At 41.7% G+C, this 22755-nt stretch overlaps 1 protein-coding gene across 4 annotated transcripts; it reads right to left on the bottom strand.

Moving 5' to 3' along the window:
• Window positions 1-2592: 2592 nt before the first annotated feature.
• On the bottom strand, window positions 2593-22409 carry SMPDL3A (sphingomyelin phosphodiesterase acid like 3A). Of its 4 annotated transcripts, none has more exons than XM_083497860.1 (8): window positions 21629-22409; window positions 17337-17550; window positions 16548-16692; window positions 15748-15844; window positions 12363-12541; window positions 11291-11471; window positions 8313-8437; window positions 2593-5248 (listed from the first exon to the last, which is right to left on the bottom strand). In XM_083497860.1, exons 1-8 carry the CDS (start codon window positions 21738-21740, stop codon window positions 4931-4933), a joined length of 1371 nt encoding a protein of 456 aa, XP_083353986.1. In that variant the 5' UTR covers window positions 21741-22409; the 3' UTR covers window positions 2593-4930. The 4 variants fall into 4 exon arrangements, with proteins under 4 accessions (XP_083353986.1, XP_083353987.1, XP_083353988.1 ...); XM_083497861.1 differs by having other exon boundaries at window positions 4404-5248; window positions 17337-17897; window positions 18261-22391; XM_083497862.1 differs by lacking the exon at window positions 21629-22409 and adding an exon at window positions 21176-21312 and having other exon boundaries at window positions 4404-5248.
• Between the last annotated feature and the right edge of the window lie 346 nt (window positions 22410-22755).

Genomic DNA, 22755 nt, shown 5'->3' with positions numbered 1-22755 from the left:
GTGATTTTAGATACTTTTAAAGCTCTTAGCTAAAAATTGTACCACATCTGTATGTGGTGAAGTAGCTTCTCTGCATAATCATCATCATCATCATCTTAAAGTTCTAAGGAAATGTTGTGGCTTTTTATACAGCTTTGGAATTTTCTCATATTCAAAGATGAAGTTGTGCACGGAAGACAACAGTGCCACATTTATTGTGGCCTTTGCAATACCTGAGCACAGATATTACTTAAGAGCAGATCACCGTTATGCATATTTTAAAGTCAGCCATTCACTTACAAATTTTAGTTAATTCATTTTTGTACTATGTACTGTATTGGCCTGAATATAAGTTGCACCTGAATATAAGCCACACCTTTAAAATTCTAAGGGGGGAAAGAAGAAAAGACAATACCTGAATATAAGCCACTCCCTTAAAATTCCGCAGGCACGAAAACCTGATCCATTTTACTGTATGTCTGTTTCAGCAGCAATATTGTAAAAGTCGATTTTTGTAAGGTTGCGAATTTAAGCCACACTTTAACTTTTCTTGGTCGGAATTTGGAAAAAAAGTGAGACTTATATTCAGGCCGATATGGTATATATAGATTTGCTATCTGCCACCCTGGCCCCATTTGCACCAGTCCAGCCCAGAACAGAGTCATACCTCATTGGACTGGAGGGGGTGGGAGGGGGCACATGTGTCTTTGCTTATATGAGGAGCATTTTTCTTCCACTGAAGGAACTGGAGGTCTTTTTAAATGGAAAAGGTATATATGTACATGACAGATCTCCTTTGTCTGGTAATCACGGGATTGGGATGCTGGTGTTCCAAGTATCACTAGGACAGAGATGGGGAACATATGGTCCTCTTGATGTTGTTGAATTTCAGTTCCCAACTGGCCCAGACAGCAGGGTCAATGGTTGGGGCTGATGGCAGTTGTAGTCCAACAACATGTCCTACTTTTGTACTAGAGAATATTGTTTAATGTGCAATAATCCATTGCACGAGCATGAAGGTGGAGTTTCAGTTTCACTTTCTGTTGTGGTGCTACATCCCTGGAGCTTTCCACATTAAGTAAAAACATTTTGGGCCAGATTCAACTAATCCATTGCTCTAGAATGCAGCGACTCTTGCAAGTGTAACATAAATTCCCCAAGGGCTGGGAGAATACCCAGAACAGTGAGCAGGAGAAAGAGGGAAGATATTGTTCCATCTGGCAAGCAGAAATGCTTGAGCTGGTGGACTACTAACATTCTCATGATCTTGAATTCCATCCAAAATTATTATTCACACAGCCTTTTCAGAATCTCTGGTTTTTGAGTGATGGGGTTTTTTTTCCTCATCTGCCACGATCTTCTTCTGTCTTAGGAATCTTTACTGATTCTGTTGCATTTTTCAACCCACTCTGGGAGATTGTTATGTCTGAAAAACTATATATAATGCCTTAAAATAAATATAGCTTGGATCACAGAATAATTTAAAGGCACATGAAGCCATCACTTTGCTGAAGTTACACGTGCATGGGTCTGTTCAGTGCCTAGATGGATCACTGGTAGAAGAAAAATAAGAAACATAATCTTGAGCAGGTACAAATCAAGCACAGGAATGAGTAAATTTAGCCTATTTTAAGCTGTTCACTCATATATACACATTTATGATCTTTAGAAGTTTCATTTTCTTGATTGCAGCAATAGTATAGGTAGCTAAAGGGCATCTTTCGATTCCCTCTGCTTTCTAGGCTATTCTCCAGGAACTGTGTAGGCTGTATTTATGTTTGATGAAAAATGCAGATATCTTTCCACATAGGAAATCTGCATCAGTTTCCAATGAATGAGAGCATTCTGCTGTGGAAGTGATTTGAATCTTAAGAGCATAGAGTGAATACAACAGCCTGCTTAAAGATTCTTCTAATTCACTGCATTCTTGCATGACCATTTGAAGGATTAGCGCAGAGTTCCTAAGAAGCCCTGGTGGCAAATTAAATCTGTGCCCATGCTACAACTATGTTAGTGATGTAACTACTCAGGCATTACAGCATCCATTCCTTCTCAGTGTTAAGTTGTTGTTTTTTAGTGGTTTGTAATTTTACTTTTGAATAAAAATAAATGGAACAGATTCCTATTCTGTTGCCGTTTCACTAATGCTGGGACATCCAGCACTAGTTACTCATTTCTAATGTGCCTTGCAGTACAGAAATGACACTCAGGCATGTGTTCCCAGGGATGTAGGAAGCTGATTTCTCCATAGTACAAATAGGCCCAAAGGGAACTGCTGCTTTATCCTGAGTTGTCATCACTGATCTATATAGTTCAGTAATTTCCAGTGAAATGCAAGCAGGCAAAAAGGGATGCTGAACAAAAGAATTTGAGGAACACATTGCTAAAAACATGAAGACCAAGATCCAGAAAATATTTAAATACATTAGTAGCAGGAACAGGACTAGAGAGGCAGTTGGGCTTTTGGATGACAAGGGAGTCAAAGATGTGCTAACAGAGATTGCAAAGAAACTGAATAAATGTTTTCCACCTGTCTTCACAGGGGAAGATATAAGGTAGACCATGTGCTTTAACCAACTTTTCACAGGGAGCCTGAGGAACTGAGACAAATAGTGGTGATAAGTACTAGACTTTATTGACAAAACAAAAACTGACAGATGGCATCCACCAGAAAGTTCCCAAATAACTCAAAAGTGAAATTACTGATCTGCTAACAAAAATATGTAACTTGTCCCCATCTTCTCGACTGGAGCTTCTCTTATAGATCTTCTTTTATAAACACCCAAACATTTACACATACACATTTTTAGCAGATCTACTTGGAATGAGCAAGTTTTATTTTAACACAATGAAAAATAAGATTGTGAAAGTCCCTGAGCTAGTACACCACCAATTAATTTCTGCAAGCCTGTGTGCAATAGAAGTAAATTATGCTTAGGATCAAGACATATTATTTATTCCAGGTGAAGGGGAACCCACACCTAAAAGATTCATAAAACCAAATCTTTCTTAAACACCATGACTTGGATCCTAACTTTCTTTCCATAAGTGGAACAGAGTTCACATTCACAAAACAGGGATTTCAGGCCTCACCCCATCCAACTGCAGCCCCTGAACTTTTGCTCCTGGGGGTTGTGGGATTCTTGGATATGGCATGAGTGAAGGGCTACAGACAAAGAGGAAATGGTCAAAAATCTGCCCTTTACATGAACTGAGGAGCAATTTAGGATCCAAGCCTGTACATGAACTTAGGATCCAAGCCCATTACAAGAACTGAGAAGCAACTTAGGATCCAAGCCTATACAAACAGCTAGACAAAGCCATTCATATAAATCAGCAAGAAAAGCAAATATATAACCCAAAATCTTCATTTGAAAGAAAATGTGAAAAATCACATGTATGAAACTAAGTTCAACTCTAGCATTTGTTGAACCTGAGATATGAAGCAAATTGTGCAGCCTGTGTTCTTCTTCTTTTCATCTTTTATTTGTGGTAAGAAACTAGAGTGCCCCCTCCTTTCATTGTTTTACTTTCAACACCATTCCCCATGGATACGGATGATAGACACAGTTGTGTCAGAAAAATAATTATTTTATGGCCATATGAATTCTTGCCTGCCCTTGAGCAAAATCACAAGTTCTTAAAACTTACAAAGAAACAAAGCCATAACTTTGTATATATACAGATACTTTCCATGATTCAATGTATGACAATTTTACCATACAAATTGTACAATTTCCATATAAATATCTCTAAAAATATTTTAAAATGAATCATACATTCAAGAAAAATTCTCTAAAAGGCTTGCAAGATGCAGCTATATACGCTTACAGTCACTTGAATGAGATATTTTGTGTGTTTGCATACACTGCAGGAGTTGATTGAAGAAACAGCTAAGCTTTAAAAGTACAGGGAAGCACCCCATCCCACCCCTTCCAGTTGATGAAATACCTGGTTTCGTTCTACAACATTCCATTTGATTACCGTATTTTTCGTCCCATAGGACGCACCTAGTTTTTTGGGGGGGGAAATAAAGGGAATTTTATTTCCCTCCCAAAACCAGGTTGGGGAAACCGAACCAGGTCGAGGAACAGCGGGATGGCAGCACTGCGCCTCTCTGCTGTACCCAGAGCTTGTGGCGCTGGCCGATGTCTGCCCGGCACGAGGGGCGCTCTGCTTCAGGGCGCCCCTCACGCCGGGTGGCAGGCTATCCGCAGCATGGGGAGCCCTGCGGGGAACTCCCGCAGGGCTGCCTAGGCTGCAGATGTGTCCCTGAAGCGCCGGGTGCTCTGCTTTCAGCGCACCCGGCGCTCTGGGAAGCAAGCTGCTATCTGCAGCCTAGACAGCCCTGCGGGAACTCCCGCAGGGCTGCCTAGGCTGTGGATGTCTTCCTGAAGCCTGGAGAGCGAGAGGGGTCGGTGCGCACCGACCCCTCTCGCTCTCTAAGTTTCATCCAAAGCCTGCATTCGCCCCATAGGACGCACCCAGATTTCCCCTTCATTTTTGGAGGGGGAAAAGTGTGTCCTATAGGGCGAAAAATACGGTAATTTGCAGGCAAAATTAATTTGGCAAAATATTATTTGGACTTTATTTAGGCTCAATACAGCAGTAATGACCTCTGCTTATATAAACCATGGTTTTTTGCACCAAAAACTAATGTTGTGCCTGTGCGTTTCCCCCCAATGCATGTTAGCTTCAGTGTTTCCATTCTGTTTAGTTGAAACCACCATTTCCTGCTACATTTCAACTGAGAAACTGAGGTTTAATCATGGCTTGGTAACCAGGATATAAAACCAAGAGCAGTTCATTTGTAATGGCAAACTAAGGAAGAGAGAAGTGGGTTGGAGTGGGTAGACACCACACTAGTTCTCAGCTGAAGAAACAATGGTTAAAGTTGCTACATCAGAACCAGGCCCTAGAGGACACAATTCTTTAGCGTGAGCGCTACTTTTTACCCATGTAATTTGCCTTTATGTTCGATACAATCAGTGTAAGAGGTGAGGTCTAAATATTGAATTGCACAGAGTTGGCTGACCCTACAGTGCTCGCCACAGAACAAGCTTGGATCATCGTAACTCACAAAGTAGTGGCTGTAATATTTTTGGAACAATTTGCTGTGAGGTACACTAAGTTGATTTGCCATTTCATACAAGCTTTCTGGCGTTAAGTCCTTGATTCCATAAGCTTTGGTCATAACATACTCAAGTTTCCAGACTGATTCATTTTTCACATTGGCTTCTGTGAGGTTCAAGTAGAACTGCCAAAGATCCTGGAATTAAACGGAAACAAAAAGTGCACAATTGTATCCACTGCTTCATTAAACTTCTAGAGTGATGTATTGATTAAGAAGCCGTCACTGCCTATTATTCACAACTGAAGAGAAAGGTCATGTCCCACCACAAGACGTGGACTCATATATAGCTCAGTTTCTGACATATGCTAATACTGGGGGAAGGGAACGGATGGGAAGAAAAGAGACAAAAACAACACTCTTGGGCATGGCCTGCAGATAAGACAAACAATATATCCAGCTCAAGGAAAATTCACACCAACATAACCCATTACTCTCTGTGCCCCATGAGTGTGGAATTGAGCACAAAATAGCTTCTTGCGAACAAAACCTTCAACTTTTTTGCACCACATTAGTACAAAATTATATTTGAATGTGTGCAAGGCCAATGCCTGTTGGCCAAGTAGATTTTTAGTAGGTGTAGTAGGATTTCAGGACTCTTTTTCTCTCTCCATTATGGTAGAATAATCTGGGCAAAAGAAGTGAAACTATGCAAATGTGCATGATTGATAAAGGTCTCAGAACCCAATAGTTCATGGTGCTGGCTTCTCACATACTAGTAGAGATGAGGGTGGTGCCACTAAGCTTAAGAGATGCTGCAATCCACCTTCTCGTGATTAAAAAAATATGTATTCATTTGAGATAGTTGATCTGAACATATATAGTACAGTATAAATTTGCCTTCCTCGACCAGAAAGTACCAGACCAACAAAACCTCTTGAATGATAAATATTTTCTAGACCCATATTATAGAAGTTCAGAAAAGGGTTTGTGACTGAAAGCACCTTAGCTGCTCCAGTCTATTACCTGTGTCCGGAATAGAAAGAGTTATACCTTTGTTCAGTCTCCTAAACCTTTCAGTGGCATTTGATACTATATAATCAGATATATCTGAGCTACTTGAGACTGCTGGGAGTTAAGGACACTGCTCTGCAGGAGGCTTCACTCCCACCTGACAGGCAGCTGATAAACCCAACAGAACCAGAGATACCAAAGGGTTGTATCTTGGCCCCAAGACTTTTAACATCTATAGGCAACTGCTGAGAGAGCTCTTTGACAGCATGGAGTGCTGCGTCACTCAGCATCCAGCATGAGCTTTCCTTTCCCAGCAAATCCAGGAACAACAATGGATTTCCTGAACAATTGCCCTGTTGTATTTAGGTGCTGGAAGATGGCTAACAAACTGAAACTGAATCCAGACAGAACAAGCATCATGACCTTGCGACAGCCCGAAACAGGAAGGGAATGTGGTATTCCCATATGAAGTTAAGACTCCCTACGAAGGACAATGCTTAGAGCAGTCTTTGTCAAACTGGCACCTTCTTGGTCTGGGGTACTATTTCCATCAGCCCCAGCCAGCACATTCTGGCTGATACTGATGGGAGGGCACTAGGTTGGCAGAGGCTGGCTGAGAGTCTGGTATGCCCATGGATCTCGCTTTAGTATTAGGTTCTTACGTGGTGTCAGTGATCAGGAGTGCTACTTTCTCCAGCTTAGGCTGACTCCAACCCCTTCTCTCAAACAGAAAGTGGGCCTCAGTTATCTATGCTTCAACAATCATCTGTTTGGGTTACTGCAATGTGGTCGACATGGGTCTGCCTTTGAAGAGGATTCTGCAGCAACAGCCAGTGAAAAATGTGTGACACCAGATAGGAACACGTCATTTACTATTCTAGTTCTAGCTCAATGGTATGTTTGTTTCCAGGCCTAGTTGCTGACCTTTAAAGCTCCAAATGCTCTAGGTCTGCACACCTTAGGGAGGGTCTCTTCCTCCCATACATCTATTCCCATGTTCTCAGATCCACTGGGGCAGGCCTGCTCTGTGTCCTCCTTTTTAAAAGTGAAGGTGTGGAACCAAATTCTCCCGGTCTCTCTGGCGACACATTCCAAAGTATGGAAATGCTTGTCTGGTGGTCCTTGCATTATGGGTCTTTCAGCAACTGGTAAATGCCTGCTAACAAGCAAGCCCTGCAGATTTATTGCCTGCTTTAATTACAGCTTGCATTCCCATCCTGGTCTGTGGCTTGTTTTATCCCATTGTTTTTAGCGATAATAGGGTTCATGAATGTACACCGCTTTGGATAATGCTTCCGGCAGAACTGTGATTTACACCTCCCTCAATGAATTACTACAAATAACATTTGAACAAGGCATGTTCTCCCCAACCCCAACCCCAACCCCTCCTCCTCCTCTTTGCAGAGCTGCCTCATATTGATTGCTGCTCTTCCTTTCCTGCAAATGAAAACAGTTTGAGAAACCAAGGCAGAATGAAGAAAAAAAGCAGTGGAGCCTTCAGGGCAGGAGTCCAGGGCCACACGCAGCAGAATGAGCAGGAGGACCCACAAATACAGCAGAGATGGATTACCAAGTTTTAATGTAAGTGGAGTAATTTGCACTGCCATCTAAAGAGGGATGCAGGGGGCATAAAGACCATTAAGTCCAGAGTCTAAACTGCACCACTGAATGAAAGAGAAGACCATTTGTAGGATTAGCAAAGAGAACAGTAGCTTATTTCTAACAAGTGTGGTGTAGAGGTTAGGGTGCCAGACTAGGGCTAGAGAGATATAGATTTATATCCCTACTTGGCAAAAAAGCTCATTGAGTGACCTTTAAGCAACCACAATCCCTCAGCCTACCTCAACAAAGTTGTTGTGAAGTTAACAATGGAGAGTGGGGAGAGGAACAACTGAGCTCTTTGGAGAAAAAAGTGTAATAAATAAATAACTGTGCAATCACTGGGGAAGAAGGGAGGAACAAGGGAATTCTAAAGCATGTGAAACTTGGGAGACAGGTAAGGATACAAAATGTACAGACGTTTCCCCATACTTCTTCATACATTTCTAGCTACTGGTTTCAATTCTGTTCATATACGTTAAACATTGATACACAATTATGGAAACATGGAAAATGACTATTTAGGAAGCACAAATGGCTTTACCACTAACCACAGAAGTTAGTGTTAGCTGAAAAACTAATCACAAAACCCATCACATTAAATTTTTACTTTCCAGGAGACCTGATTTATTTTTGTTTCTTTACTTACCAGTAGATTATAAGAAAGAGGGTCATACTGATATAATCTCACTCCAGGATTGTTTGAGTCTACCTCAAATATGTCCATCACTGGTGTCACAGCAGGTGCCACAAACAAGGAGTTTACTGGCTTTTCTGAACGATTACAAAACAAAAGGTTTGGGGAAATGGAGAAAGGTTTTAATAAGCGGCAATGTTTAAACTTACACATATATTCACTACATTAGGACATGTACTTTGTGTCCTGCTCTTCCACCGGCACATTATTAAAAATCTTTATGCAATAACCACACATGGGAACCCCTCGCCACAATTTCTGATGCAGCCATCAATGCTTGCCAATCATTAAAGTTATGCCAACTCCCTGAAGTAAAACTTATTTTGGAGATTTCACATTTTGGGGCAATGGATAGATTTAAATAACAATGAACACAGTTTTGAAATTGGGAGGGGTGTCTACTGTTCAGAGTAAAAAAGACTTAAAAAGCCACTGAAAGCCCCTTGTGTGCACCTAAGCAACTTTTATGACCCTTGTCTTGATCTGATTCTGGGTAATCCTCTGAAAGGCAGTCAAGGTATCTCTACAAAAGCCACGCTTAAGAAAGCTTTGTAAAAGCAAGACTTCTTCAGATGAATTTAGGCTGAAAACCTAAACACGTTTACTAGAGAGTCAGTCACATGTGGGACTTACTTCTAAGTAAACATACACAAATTTGTACTGCACAGTTGTCCAAAAAGAAAAACACAATTCAATTTGACTACTTAGGGTTTTAAAAAATTATTTACACTGTGTTTGTCCATAAAGACTACATGGACCACTTTTTTAAAAAAAGTCAAATTGCATAAGCATTCACATCATTAAATTACTTGTATTTCTACTTAACATGTGGAAATTTCCAGACATTATTAACTAGACTAGTTCAAAGCTTTTGGAACCTGTCACATACTTACTTGGCAGTATGTTCCATGGGAACTAGTCAGGCTTACTTCCAAGTAAACATGAGTAGGATTTGGCTGCATATCAATTAACTGAATTAATCAGCTAAAGAAGGGATGCTGTTGGAGTCCAACTTGTATCAGTCCCAACCAGCACGGTTAGTGCCCAGGGATAATGGGATTTGTAGTTGAACAACCAGAGGCTCTCCAGTTCCAGATTCCAGGCCTAAAGATTTAATTGCTCACCAATTATCAACAAGCAAAAGGATTTTGGATGCTTCAAAAACCTGCTGTTGTTCAGATTACACAAGCATACTGGTTTACATCTACAGATACCAGATTAAATGAAGAGGATAGGTATCACTATGTATATATTATCACTATGTATATAAAAAATCAGTACATGCTCTGCTTTTCTGGGTGAAACGATTTTGCTTTCCCTTCTAAGCCATAGGCAACTGAAGCAGACTGTCATCAATTGGAATGAATGCCAGCATGTCTCAAATGTGGATCTTCTACAATACAGACACTGAACTTTCTTATTTTTTAGGTCATTTTGGGATGCTACTACAGTGGTACCCCGGGTTAAGTACTTAATTTGTTCCAGAGGTCTGTTCTTAACCTGAAACTGTTCTTAACCTGAAGCACCACTTTAGCTAATGGGGCCTCCTGCTGCCGCTGCGCCGCCGCAGCTGCTGTGCAATTTCTGTTCTCATCCTGAAGCAAAGTTCTTAATCCGAGGTACTATTTCTGGGTTAGTGGAGTCTGTAACCTGAAGCGTATGTAACCTGAGGTACCACTGTATTGGGATTGACATCAAATTAAAGAACATCCAGTTGGTTAAGCACCTGCTTTTTAATCAATTGACCAAATGATTATATCACTATTGGAAACTCAATATAGTGCCTTACTGAGATAACAACTGCCTTTGCAAATAACACTTCTGTGATTTGTTCATTTAAACCACAACGTGCCTTAGTTTAGCATGATGTCCGAACCAGCAAATGCAACACTAAGCCAATATGCTTATAGTTTGTTTAGGCCATGATGTATAAAGGGATACAATATTTAGGTGGTGTTTCTTAGATTTTAATGCTTCCTGCTGCTGCAAGTTTCTTTGTTCAATCTGAAACAACTTTAGAGAAGAATATATAATACTGCATATAATCTTGAAAGTTGGATGTTGGCTACATTTTACAGATTATTATGGGTTAGAAGACTCCTCTCTCCTTCTATCTTCACTCTCTGTTCCTGTCTTAATTAACTCTGAAGCAGCAGGGAGCCCAGTACAGACAGAGACCTAGTAAAGAGGCAGGAAACACACAGAAAAACTGAGTGTATCTAACAAGCTTGAGAACATTCCCTTTTGACACATTCTACAATGGGTAGGAACTGGCCAGTGTAATTTGCGACTGTCTCTGAAGAAACAGGAAGGAAAGATTTTTGTATAGGATCTGCTATTGTCTTATGATGAAGTGCGAACCTAACAAAAGAGCTGTTATGGCTCCTATTTGAAAATAAAGCACAACCCAAACCATTTGCAAAACACGATTCGGTATTTAGAAAAGTACTAATTGTAATAATACCAGCGTGAATTTTAAAGTTGTTGGGATGCATTTACTCAATGTGGTTGGTTTTGCCCCTTTGTTTTTAACCATCTATTTCTTCAAAGTGGAATTAGTTTCTGCGATGTTGATTATTTGTGATAGTTTTAAATAGAACCGATAGATTTAGGAAGGGTAAGAATGTACCAAAATCATGAAGCAAGGGTATGAAGGAGGAGGAGGATTCAAGCTGGCAACTGCAGGGCCAGGTTTTGTGGTGCCTTCCATGTTACTGAACTGCAGCGCCCATCCTCCCTGACCACACTAGCTGGGGCTGATGGGAGTTGCAACCTGACAACATATGAATGGCATCATATGGGTTAACTCTGATTTATCCCATTAGAGAATATGGCCTTTGCCTATCCCCAAAGCACCATAAAAAAGATCTCCCATTACTGTGTAATCTGTGTCACCAGCCAAGAAAGCTGTCATCTGCAAACATCATTACCCTTTTCATCTAGAAGAACCATGATGCTGTCTCGGTGAGTGTGTCCAAAAAACTGCCCAGCAATCACGCTGCTATACCGGCGAAATATTTCTATCAACCTCTCATTGTAGTGTTCTCTTATGGCAGTGGTATTTTGAGAGTAAGGCAGATAACCTACTGGCACATGTCCTATTACATAAACCTAGGAGATAAGAATATAAATATCAGAAAAGGCACTTTAATATTACATCAAATACGTTAGGTGTATACTATAATGTTGACGTGAAAGAAATTGCTTATAATCTAACTTTTCCATTCGTTGCTTTCTGAAAGGTAAACACTTTTCCCCCTACTAAGAATGAAGTCATAGAGTGTTTGAAACAGGCATAAAGGCTTACAAGCTTGGAGGATATAGATTACAGGTCGAATAAACCAAAGTTCTACAATGCCATTGACTAGAGGCATGAGTTACAACTTATTTCCTATTAACTGCACAAACCTTTGTTACAAGAAGTCTTGCATTCAAACAGCATTTGTAGTATTTCAGGTAGGACTTATCTTAATTAGTCACTTCGTTTTTTTGACCACAACAACTGATGTATTTAAGAGTTAGAAGCCTTGAACTAATGATCCCAGTATAGACATAAGCACCATGAAGAATTAGATGACACTCCAAACTTCAGGACTATACCTGCTCCAGGCTCAAGCACACACAGAAAAGCTCACATGCTTTCAACCCATTCACATTTACTGATTAAAGCAACTCCAACTCTTGGCATTTGGCAGCACCAAACTATTTGGTGGGACCTGGTATTTGGCACTCTGAATACTTTTGGCAGCATACCAGACTGAGTAAGAGTGTCCCAATACTTTAGCATTGTGTATGGGTGGCCTTTGGTGTGCTCCCTTATTACCAAAGTTAGGAGTTCCCCTGGATTAACTGATACAAGTTTAGTATGCTTTCTACTCAGAGCAGTGGAAGTTCAGGGGACATACCTACCTTGCTCAAAGGTCCCACCAACTGCAAACTTTCTTGAAACAAATAGTTACCCTTTTCTCATTCATATTACTTTTTTTATTAAAAAATCCTTACCTTTTCCTTGTTTTGATGTGCCGTCTGTAATACACGTTCCAGCCATGCAAACTGGTTTGCTGGATCAGTCATATTCAGAGTCATAGTGTTGGGAGGGTAGTATAAGATGGTATTTAAACTAATTATCCTAAGAGGTTGTGCAGTCATGTTGGACTGAATTGTTTGTGTATAAAAACCACCTAGGGGAGGGTGGAGAGAAGATGTATGTCTTTAATTTACTATGGATAAGTTCCACCGATTTTTGGTTGTCTTCTCCAGTCAGGTAGAATAGAATAGGACAGAATTATCTAAGAACTGGCTTGCAAATTAAATGCAATATCCTTTCTATGGGCCTAAATCTAACATACATATTCCTGCTGGGTAATACCATTCTTCAAGATGCTCCATAGATATAATTCCAATGGGATAATTAATAAAGGGTAAACAGGAGTAATGGAATATAACTTCTGCATCTTTTGTCATGAGCTCATTCTACACTCGAGTAGGGCTCTGGCAGAGACACATGCCTGACTGGCATGTTCTCTCCCTCCTGGCCGATTGTTTGGGAGCTTCAAAAGCTTTCTTCAGCCCGAACATCACAGCGACCGATGCCAGCAGACATCGGCACACTTAGGGATCCGCAGTCTTCGCAGCTTGCATAACAGACCTCAGCAACTCAGCATTTTGGCTAATCTAATTTATTTACATATAAACACATACAGAACACTGCAACATGGCTCCCTCTCTCTCTAGCATCAGACAGCAAAGAGAAAAAGAACAAAGGACCATAGTCCCACTTCACAGAACACAGTAACACAAACATCCTGTCTCCGTCACTTCCCACTTTGTGGAGTCAAAACATACACCATCATGTGATAGATTAAAATCCCACGACTGCAATCATGGAGCAGGAATTCTAACATCTTTAACATTTAAGAATTCTGCATATTTCTAATATTCTGTACATTTGCTGGAAAAAAATATGTAACCTAAAATTTGATTTACAGGTCTCCATTTTACTTCCTGAATTTTAATGTGCAAAATAAGGATCAAATTCAAGGGGGAAACCCTTTTTCCATTTTCAAATGCTTAAGAGGCTACAATAGATTTGGAAATTTATTTGCTTGCCGATTATATAAGCAGGTTGTAGCTCCTGCTTATCTCAGAGCAAAAATAGAACAGTTTAACTAAAGATATCATGCTAACTATTTGCAAACTGTTAACCGAGGGAAAAATAAACGATGACCTCAATTATTTGGCTTCGTTACAATGCATTGCAAGGCACTGGACTAGATGAGCCTTGTGGTCCATTTCAGCTCTGCAATTCTATGATCACTGCTTGAATATTTATGTAATAAACTATTGTTTGATCATTTGTATAGAGGAAAACAATAGAATGGGAAAAACCAGAGATCTATCAAGAAGAGGTGGCAAGAATACACAGAGGAACTATACCAGAAAGAAATGGATGTCTCGTATACCCCAGGTAGTGTGGTTGCTGACCTTGAGCCAGACATCCTGGAGAGTGAAGTCAAATGGGCCTTAGAAAGCACTGCTAATAACAAGGCCAGTGGAAGTGATGATATTCCAGCTGAGCTATTTAAAATTTTAAAAGATGATGCTGTTAAGGTGCTACACTCAATATGCCAGCAAATTTGGAAAACTCAGCAGTGGCCAGAGGATTGGAGAAGATCAGTCCACACCCCAATCCCAAAGAAGGGCAGTGCCAAAGAATGCTCCAACTACCGCACAATTGCACTCATTTCACACGCTAGCGAGGTTATGCTTAAAATTCTACAAGGCAGGCTTAAGCAGTATGTGGATCAAGAACTCCCAGAAGTGCAAGCTGGATTTCAAAGGGGCAGAGGAACCAGAGACCAAATTGCAAACATGCGCTGGATTATGGAGAAAGCTATAGAGTTCCAGAAAGACATCTACTTCTGCTTCATTGACTATGCAAAAGCCTTTGACTGTGTCGACCACAGCAAACTATGGCAAGTTCTTAAAGAAATGGGAGTGCCTGATCACCTCATCTGTCTCCTGAGAAATCTCTATGTGGGACAAGAAGCTACAGTTAGAACTGGATATGGAACAACTGATTGGTTCAAAATTGGGAAAGGAGTACGGCAAGGCTGTATATTGTCTCCCTGGTTATTTAACTTATATGCAGAATTCATCATGCAAAAGGCTGGGCTGGATGAATCCCAAGCCGGAATTAAGATCGCCGGAAGAAATATCAACAACCTCAGATATGCAGATGACACAACCTTGATGGCAGAAAGTGAGGAGGAATTAAAGAACCTTTTAATGAGGGTAAAAGAGGAGAGCGCAAAATATGGTCTGAAGCTCAACATCAAAAAAACGAAGATCATGGCCACTGGTCCCATCACCTCCTGGCAAATAGAAGGGAAAGAAATGGGGGCAGTGAGATTTTACTTTTTTGGGCTCCATGATCACTGCAGACGGTGACAGCAGTCACGAAATTAAAAGACGCCTGCTCCTTGGGAGAAAGGCGATGGCAAACCAAGACAGCATCTTAAAAAGCAGAGACATCACCTTGCCAACAAAGGTCCGTATAGTTAAAGCCATGGTTTTCCCAGTAGTGATGTATGGAAGTGAGAGCTGGACCATCAAGAAGGCTGATTGCCGAAGAATTGATGCTTTTGAATTATGATGCTGGAGGAGACTCTTGAGAGTCCCGTGGACTGCAAGAAGATCAAACGTATCCATTCTTAAGGAAATCAGCCCTGAGTGCTCACTGGAAGGACAGATCGTGAAGTTGAGGCTCCAGTACTTTGGCCACCTCATGAGAAGAGAAGACTCCCTGGAAAAGACCCTGATGTTGGGAAAGAGGGCACAAGGAGGGCACAAGGAGAAGGGGACGACAGAGGACAAGATGGTTGGACAGTGTTCTTGAAGCTACAAACATGAGCCTGACCAAACTGCGGGAGGCGGTGGAAGACAGGAGTGCCTGGCGTGCTCTGGTCCATGGGGTCACGAAGAGTCGGACACGACTAAATGACTAAACAACAACAACAACAAAGAGGAGGGTTATATCTTGTATCACACCATTCTGTTCCTGTAAACAACATCCTTAACATTGACTTTAAACACTTAGAAACACTTTAAACTCTGAGAAACGCCTATGCAAACTATCAAGGATATACAGTACAAAATATACAACATCGTGGGTGTTGTCACATATAACTTTAATGTTTAGTAAATCAGTAGAATGATTAGGCCTTGGCGATTCAGGGACAGAAAGTGCCCTGAAATATGAAACATTTTCACTTGCAATAAGAACCCAATATTAGAAATTTTACCATGTCAATTTCACCCATATCCAGCACGGCCAAATAAAGACAGCGGACCTAGCAAATGTGTGCTGTTTTACTATCCATCCTACCTGTTCTCAAGGTGCTGACTGCTTCATCCGTAAGCCAAGGTTTCCAGAAATCCGCTACAGCATTGTAAACTTCACTGACAGATGCAGGCAACTGATCCTTTAAAATACAGACATCCCCTTAAGAATATGCTTTACTAATCATTATTTGTCCAAATCTTAGCTTTTCAGTTTGGATATGTACCAAGAATGTACCCCAAACTCTACATTGGATGAAAGGAGAGTATCATTCTATACCCCCACCTACATTCTGAAATAGCATTGTTGATTTTATTGTCTCAGAGTTACCCCACCTCATTTTGCACTACAGGTAGATCAGGTCACATTCTCATATAGGTGCATGAGATGCTTTTAAGAACAAAAACCCTAAACATCTGAATCCTCAAATAGTGACAAATGTATTTGAAACACGTAAGAATTCAACCATAAGCAGTTAACTCCATATCGTTACAACACACTTTATCCAACTGCTTGCTCCTCTGTACTTTAACACTGAAACACACTGTGTTTCTATGGGCAGTTCATTCTGGGGCAACAGGATTTTCCTAACCTAAGAAATGTACAAACATTAGGCTGCAATCCTACTTACACTTACTTGAGAGTATGTCTCACTGAACTCAGCAGCACTTTCTTCAAAGCAAATGTGCACTGTTGTATTGTTAAGCCATCTTTTATAACGCTGACTACTCATCAAAGGCAGATAGTGCCCAGTTAAATTATACTTGCACCCACAACCTCCAAGGAGTATAGAAACATAGGATCAGGTTGCCAAATTATTCACTCTCTTGAAGAATTTGTCTTACCTGTGGCCAATAGTCGTGATTTCCCAACGCAGGGAAAACTTGGAGATCTGGAAAGAAACTTCTTATGGTAGAAGTCATGTTACCAATAATGTCAATGACAATTTTTGTGGAGAGTTCTTTTACAGGAACATGTGGAGGGCTGTCTCTTTAAGAAAAGCAAAGAAAAAGAAAAAACTCAACTTGGTAGTTGTGTAATTATTTTTGAAATCAAACATTAGTTTCTCTGTAGTACTCTAAAAGTACTTCAGTACTGCATATTGAGAGTGATTAAAGTTATAATTAACATACTCTAACAGTTTCAAAGAAATTAATTAAGCATGAAATGTTTTCATGTGTTACATAAATTGCTTTATGACTAACCAGAGTTAAAAGAAACTGCAGGCCCTTCAAAGGACATTTTGGGCTTCAATGCACGCAATCTTCAGTCCTTCTAACCTGCAATCTGTCTAACCTATGGGAAGCAATATTACTATCCCTCCCATTTGTGCGTACTGGAGAATCTGCCAATATGAAGAGAAAAAAACCCCTGGATGTAGCATACAGCATTTCCTGTCAGCCAGACTGTAATCCAGGGTCCCAAAAAACAGGATCTATCTGGGCTCCCCCCCCCCCTCCATTCCTCTTGCCTGCATGCTGAGCCCAGGGACAAGTCAATCAAGGCTTCAGAAGTCAAATAAAATGTGTAACTTGGCCCTTAAAGTTAATCCCATAAGTTAAAATAAGGCTATGAAATGGCCAAATACATTTCAGTAGCTTTACATCAGAAATACTAGTGTCTTTCTTACTTACCCTGTCCATATCATGAAGGATGCCTGTTGACCAGAATCCTTCATGTGCTGAAAAGCTGATAAAATAAGCCGATATGGTGAATCACACATGAAATCTCCAAATGGGCCAGGGTTTGAGGCATTGACTCCCTTGGAAGAGGCACAAACCTGAGTGCGATTACTTGTAATGTGGTAGGTGGGGTCCAAGTGTAAATCGGAGATGTGCCAGAACTGGCCTGTTTCCAGACAAAAGAGAAGAATAAACTGAGAATTAGATGTACATTTTCTTAGCAAAATGTAAAAAAATACTGCTACTGAAAAATCCTGAAACTCCCATTAAGACTCCATGTTCCCATTAAGGGTTCATCACCTTGGTCAGTACCTAGAAATTATTTATTCATTTGACCAGAAAGTTTTTCCCTGGTGAGGACAAGGTCTGAATCATCAACTCCTGCAGAATTTTAAGCTTTCACTATAAACTTTAAGTTTTTTTCTTTTAACTCTTGTCTGGATTTACAGAACTTTCTGAATAAAAGATATGAACTATTGTATCACAACAATTCTGAAAGCAATCCTAGGTTTACTTACCATATTTTTTGCACCATAACACTCACTTTTTTCCTCCTAGAAAGTAAGGGGAAATGTCTGTGCGTGTTATGGAGCGAATGCCTGCGGGTGGCAGGGGGATCTGCTGCAGTCGTGAGCAGAGGATCCATGGTTCCCCTTCCTTCCTCCGTGGTTACAAAGCATGGATCCACATGGGTCCTCAGGATTTTTGCATTGGGCTACTCCAAACTCATTGTCAGATCACATGTCTGTGGCCACAGCATGAACCACAAAAATCATATATCCACTATTTCGTTTAGAATATATTTTTTCTTGTTTTCCTCCTCTAAAAACTACCGTGCGTGTTATGGTCTGGTGCATGTTATAGAGCGAAAAATACGGTATGTTGTTTCTCCAGACTTGGGGCAAATCTCCACCAGTCAGCTTTACACTGCTGAGGCATTGTTTTGCTGCTTTGTTTTTATAAATGGATGTGCTCTTAGTGCTTTTACACACTGTACTATAGTGTTTTCTTCCTCTTAAATTAATCAAGGAACTCCTTGCCACATGGCAGTGATTACAATGGAAGGCTACTTTATAGTTGGCAGTGTTTTGGGGGGTTTTTTTGCATCCCATAACTTCCAGGGCAGGGGGAGATATAAAATGGAAAGTAATCTGTGGCACTTCATGAAGCACAGCTGTGCAGCTACACAACTGTGTTTTTTAAAAAGAAGATTTAAAAGGTGACAGCAATTAAGGTTTATTTTCTCCATCAATGGCTATGAAATAACTGACCAGGAATGGCAATTGTTGACAACAGTTTCCTGCCCAGAAAGCCACTCTGATCAGGCAAAGGTCAAGACAGTAGACAAATAGAAACATACCACAAACACTTGTGCATAGGTAGTGGACTAACCAAAACATAGATCTGAAAAAATATGGAATTTAATAAATGTTTATTCTAACACTAAGCAATACTTTCGGTTGGTACCCACTTTTTAAATAGGCAAGTCTCTTAAATGTAACGAAACAAATTTTAGTTCTGAAAATGGCATACAGATGGTGAAGTGATTTACATGGAGTTAAACACTGTCTGGGACAAAGCTGACAACAACACTGGATTAGAGTCCTAAGTTTATGAGCTTTTTTAAAAAGAAGAAGACGAAGAAGAAGCAACAGCAGCAAATCTCTGAGAACTAAATTTCTTCCTCAGAAGTCATTGCGTAATTACAAAAAGCTGAAGAGACAAATATCAAAAGGAGCAATGGAAGAGTTAATCAAACCAGATTGATGTCCAATACATTTTGAGTGTTATCACTCTTTTTTCAGGGCAATTGGGTTTTTCAGGCCAATCTTAAGAAATTTTATCAACACTGCCTCAGTGGTATGGATCTGAGAACATGAGTCAGAAGAACACGCAAACATGCCACTTCTAGAAATAATGGGGAAAGTAAATCACACAGAAAATGAGGGACTGCCTTTGCTCACAGTTTAAGGATTAGACTGTGCTTTGAGACAAAAAGAAAAAGAAAAGGATCCAATGGTGCTTGTTAGCAGAAGGCACTTCTACTTGGAAAGGGCTTTCCAATTTCAACCAATTACTCTCTCCTATGCACCACGTCAAACACCATTTTATTGAGGTTTTGCCAATCATCAGGGGAAACTTTTTAGGAGGACGGACGTTGGGAAAGTCTCATTACAAGCAGAGTTTTGCTATTGCAGATTTGGATCCAAGCCAAGGTGACGTCAATACAGCACAGAACACAACCAGCTCTCTTATTGCTACACATTGGGATGTATTTGTTTTCAGAATAGAGAAGGATAAGAAATTACGCAACCTGTTGGAAAAAGAGGAAACAGTTGCACACTGCTCAGCTCTTTGGGAATGACATCACAAAAGGGAATGTAATAATGAGAAAAGTTCAGAATTCTTGATTAGTTCAATAGACTCAAAAGCTTGCATACTTTCAACAATGGAGACTGATTTAATTAAAAGATATCCATTTACTTACTTTGTACTTCAGGTAGTTATTTGCTTGGCATGTGTTATGTTCTATTTGTAACAGTCCCAGATGGTAAAAGCTACTTGAGGACAAGGAATAATAGAACCATCAAATTATTGGGATGCAAGGGACATAAAGGTCATTGAGTCTAAGTACTAAGTACTGAGAAAAAATATTGTGGGGTATGAAGTTCTAGAGACGAGAAAGCATTCTCCCGACTCTAACCCCTCCTTCATGATACTTCCCTTAAGCTGCCAGGGCAGTGGCTTGAGCATATCAATTACCTCTCTTCCTCTTTCCCATTTTCCCAAATTCAAGCTCTGCTCCCAAACTCACTGCAAAGTATTGTTGTGTGCACCCCAATCTCCGAGAAACAGAGACTCCAGGGTTCCATTGCTTACTGAAGGTTCAGTTTCCTTGGAACAAAAGTGGAGACTGTAGTGTCTTTAGGATATATGGTTTTATTTACAAGTATATACAACCTGAGCACAGGGTGGAAGGGCTTGCAACATTGATATTCCAGAAGATCTTAGTTTTCTAGTGGGTCCCCCAAAGCCATAGCTTTGGATTCGGCATACAGAGCAAGCCAAGCCACTCTGTCGCTCCTATCACAACTTCAGTCACTGAATCCAGAGCAGCTCCCCTGGCCTGTTATTTTCTCACCCATAGGACAACATGACATCCAGCCAGGTGAGGGAGGAATGCCCACTCATTTGTCTCTATGGCAACACACAGAGCCAGGCCATGGTACAGGGAGCAGCTATTGCCCCAGACAGCAGAAGCTCCAGAGGCAGCACCCCTGTGAGTCTGTCCCGCTATCTTTGCTATTAGTAGAGAAGCACATCCGTCATCAGCACCAATTTTGGGCAAGATTGTGTCCACTTTGGATTCAGCACCACTTAAGGTGCATGTAAGAACAGGATGCTGGACTAGGTGGGCGACTGGGCCTGACCCAGCAGGCTCTTCTTTGGGTGCCCTCGCTTATGAATGCGACAAGGGCATCTGACTGGCCACTTTTAAGAGCCACAATGCTGAACTAGGCAAGACTTTTGATGTGACCCAGCCCCTTGGTTATGTACATAGTTCCGTATGCAATACCTGTGCAATAATGAAATCAGCAACGGGATCTCCCTCATGCAGCCAACGCTTTAACTGACACTCTTTCACCCTAAGTTACAGGAATATTTTCTCTACCAGCTCCATCCGGATTGTCTGACAGTACTTCCTTGCTGTTGCCAGTTTCCGTATGGCAGCAACTTGCAGCAGGCTCCTGCAGCACTGGATGGATGGCTGAAATCCTCTGCCTACTCACCTGTCAGCAACGCCCACTGTTATCACCACCTGCCTTCATTATTATTATTACTATTATTGCAATAAACCATAACCACAACCATCAGTATTAATTTGCTAACGCCTTCTGCGCAATGCTGTCTCGAGGCACAATAAAACGCGCTGCTACGAGGAGTCCTCGATGCAAGCGTACACCCTTTGCCCGAGGTGGGTGCAAATGGCGAGGGCGAAGCCTTGCGGCGCTGAGTTGCCGCTGAGCCCAGGGGAAGAAGGCGCTCCTCCCTCGGCGCTTTCGTGCCAGCCTTCCCAGCGCCAGCCGGCCAGCCCTGTCTCGCCTCCAACTGGAGCGGCCCCTCGACCTACTTTTCTGTTATGGCGGGAAGGAGGGAGGCGCCTTGTTTGGTCGCCGCTCCTACGACACGGCTGGCAGCTCCCAGCTTGACTCAAGGCCGCGCTCGGCATCGGCCCGACTCACCCGCGTCCGAGGGCGCTGCGCTGGCCGGGGCGGCACTGGCCGGGGGCCGCAGCGAGCCGCACAGCAGAAGTCCCCACAGGGCCAGGCCGCGAAAGCCGCGCCGCCCACCCATGCTCGGCTGGGCCTCTCCTGCAACCCCGCAGCGGGCTCGCTGTCCTGCAACCCCGCGGAAGGAGGAAGGCGAGGGCTTTGCGGCAGCGCAACACTCGACTCCCCTTCCCAAGCTGGCGCTTCCCTTTTGGCGAGGCGCGCGGAGAAGCTGAAGCCTGGCTCTTTTTCTGGTTTCTCTTTCTCTAGCCCTTTCCAGGAAAGGCGGTTGCTTCTCGAGACGGCGCGGCCTGCTCAGAGGAGCTTGGAAGGGAGCCAGCCGACGCCTCGTAAATCAGGAAGCGGGGAAAGGCATCCTGAAGCGGCGTCGCGGAAATGCAAAGCGTCGGCAAAAGCCACCACTCTCTTTCCCCGCTCCTAGAAGGGCTCCACCGGCGGCAGGTGCCCAACAGGTGTAGCTGCCCGACCCCCGTCTCTTGCCCGTATTTCCATGGAAGGCAATGACCCACTTCTTCCCTTTTTGCCTGCCTCGATTGAGGAAGCATAACCTTCGTGCTAACTTGGGAGGAACACTTCTCCTTTCGTTTTGCCTGCTGATTAATTGCTCTCCAGCGGCTCACATGTTGCGTAAACTTTCCACGCGAAATACATAGTTTCCCTTGTTTATGTTTTACATGAGTTTTGCATCTTCAAGCAGCTAGCCAGCCTAATTTCTCTGCATCCCAAAAGCTGTGGCAAGTAGCAACATGTTCTTGTCCTTCGATATTCACAGCTATCGATTACATATGAAGTTGCAAGTCAGTAAAGTTGTGATGCATAACATGAAGTGCGTAGTTAAAAGAAGGGAAGGGAGAATTGAAGTACAGTATGTTTGTAATGTGTGTGAAGAATATCACACAACAGAAGAGACGGCGTTGTCAAATATTTATTTATCATTTAAACATAGTATATATGCCAGAATCCTTTCCAACCATTTTTTTCTTTCCTCCCCACTTTTAACCTAATCCATCTTTTTTCTTTTGCTTGGTACCACCATAAATCAGTTGCCATGGAAATTAACGCCACTCGAATGATGGCTT

The sequence above is a fragment of the Podarcis liolepis genome (assembly GCF_965112155.1).
Source record: "Podarcis liolepis genome assembly, chromosome: 3".
NCBI lineage: Eukaryota > Metazoa > Chordata > Lepidosauria > Squamata > Lacertidae > Podarcis > Podarcis liolepis.
The sequence above is the reverse complement of the archived record's forward strand: the minus strand, read 5'-3'. Positions and strand labels throughout refer to the sequence as shown.

Excerpts from the sequence above, each read along its gene's own strand:
- SMPDL3A (XM_083497860.1), bottom strand. The coding sequence starts at position 21,740 with ATGGGTGGGCGGCGCGGCTTTCGCGGCCTGGCCCTGTGGGGACTTCTG. Across the intron at positions 17,551-21,628 it reads CGCAGCGCCCTCGGACGCGG|GCCAGTTCTGGCACATCTCC; the intron begins GTGAGTCGGGCC and ends GTCTGGAAACAG. Across the intron at positions 16,693-17,336 it reads TCCTTCATGATATGGACAGG|AGACAGCCCTCCACATGTTC; the intron begins GTAAGTAAGAAA and ends CTTTTCTTAAAG.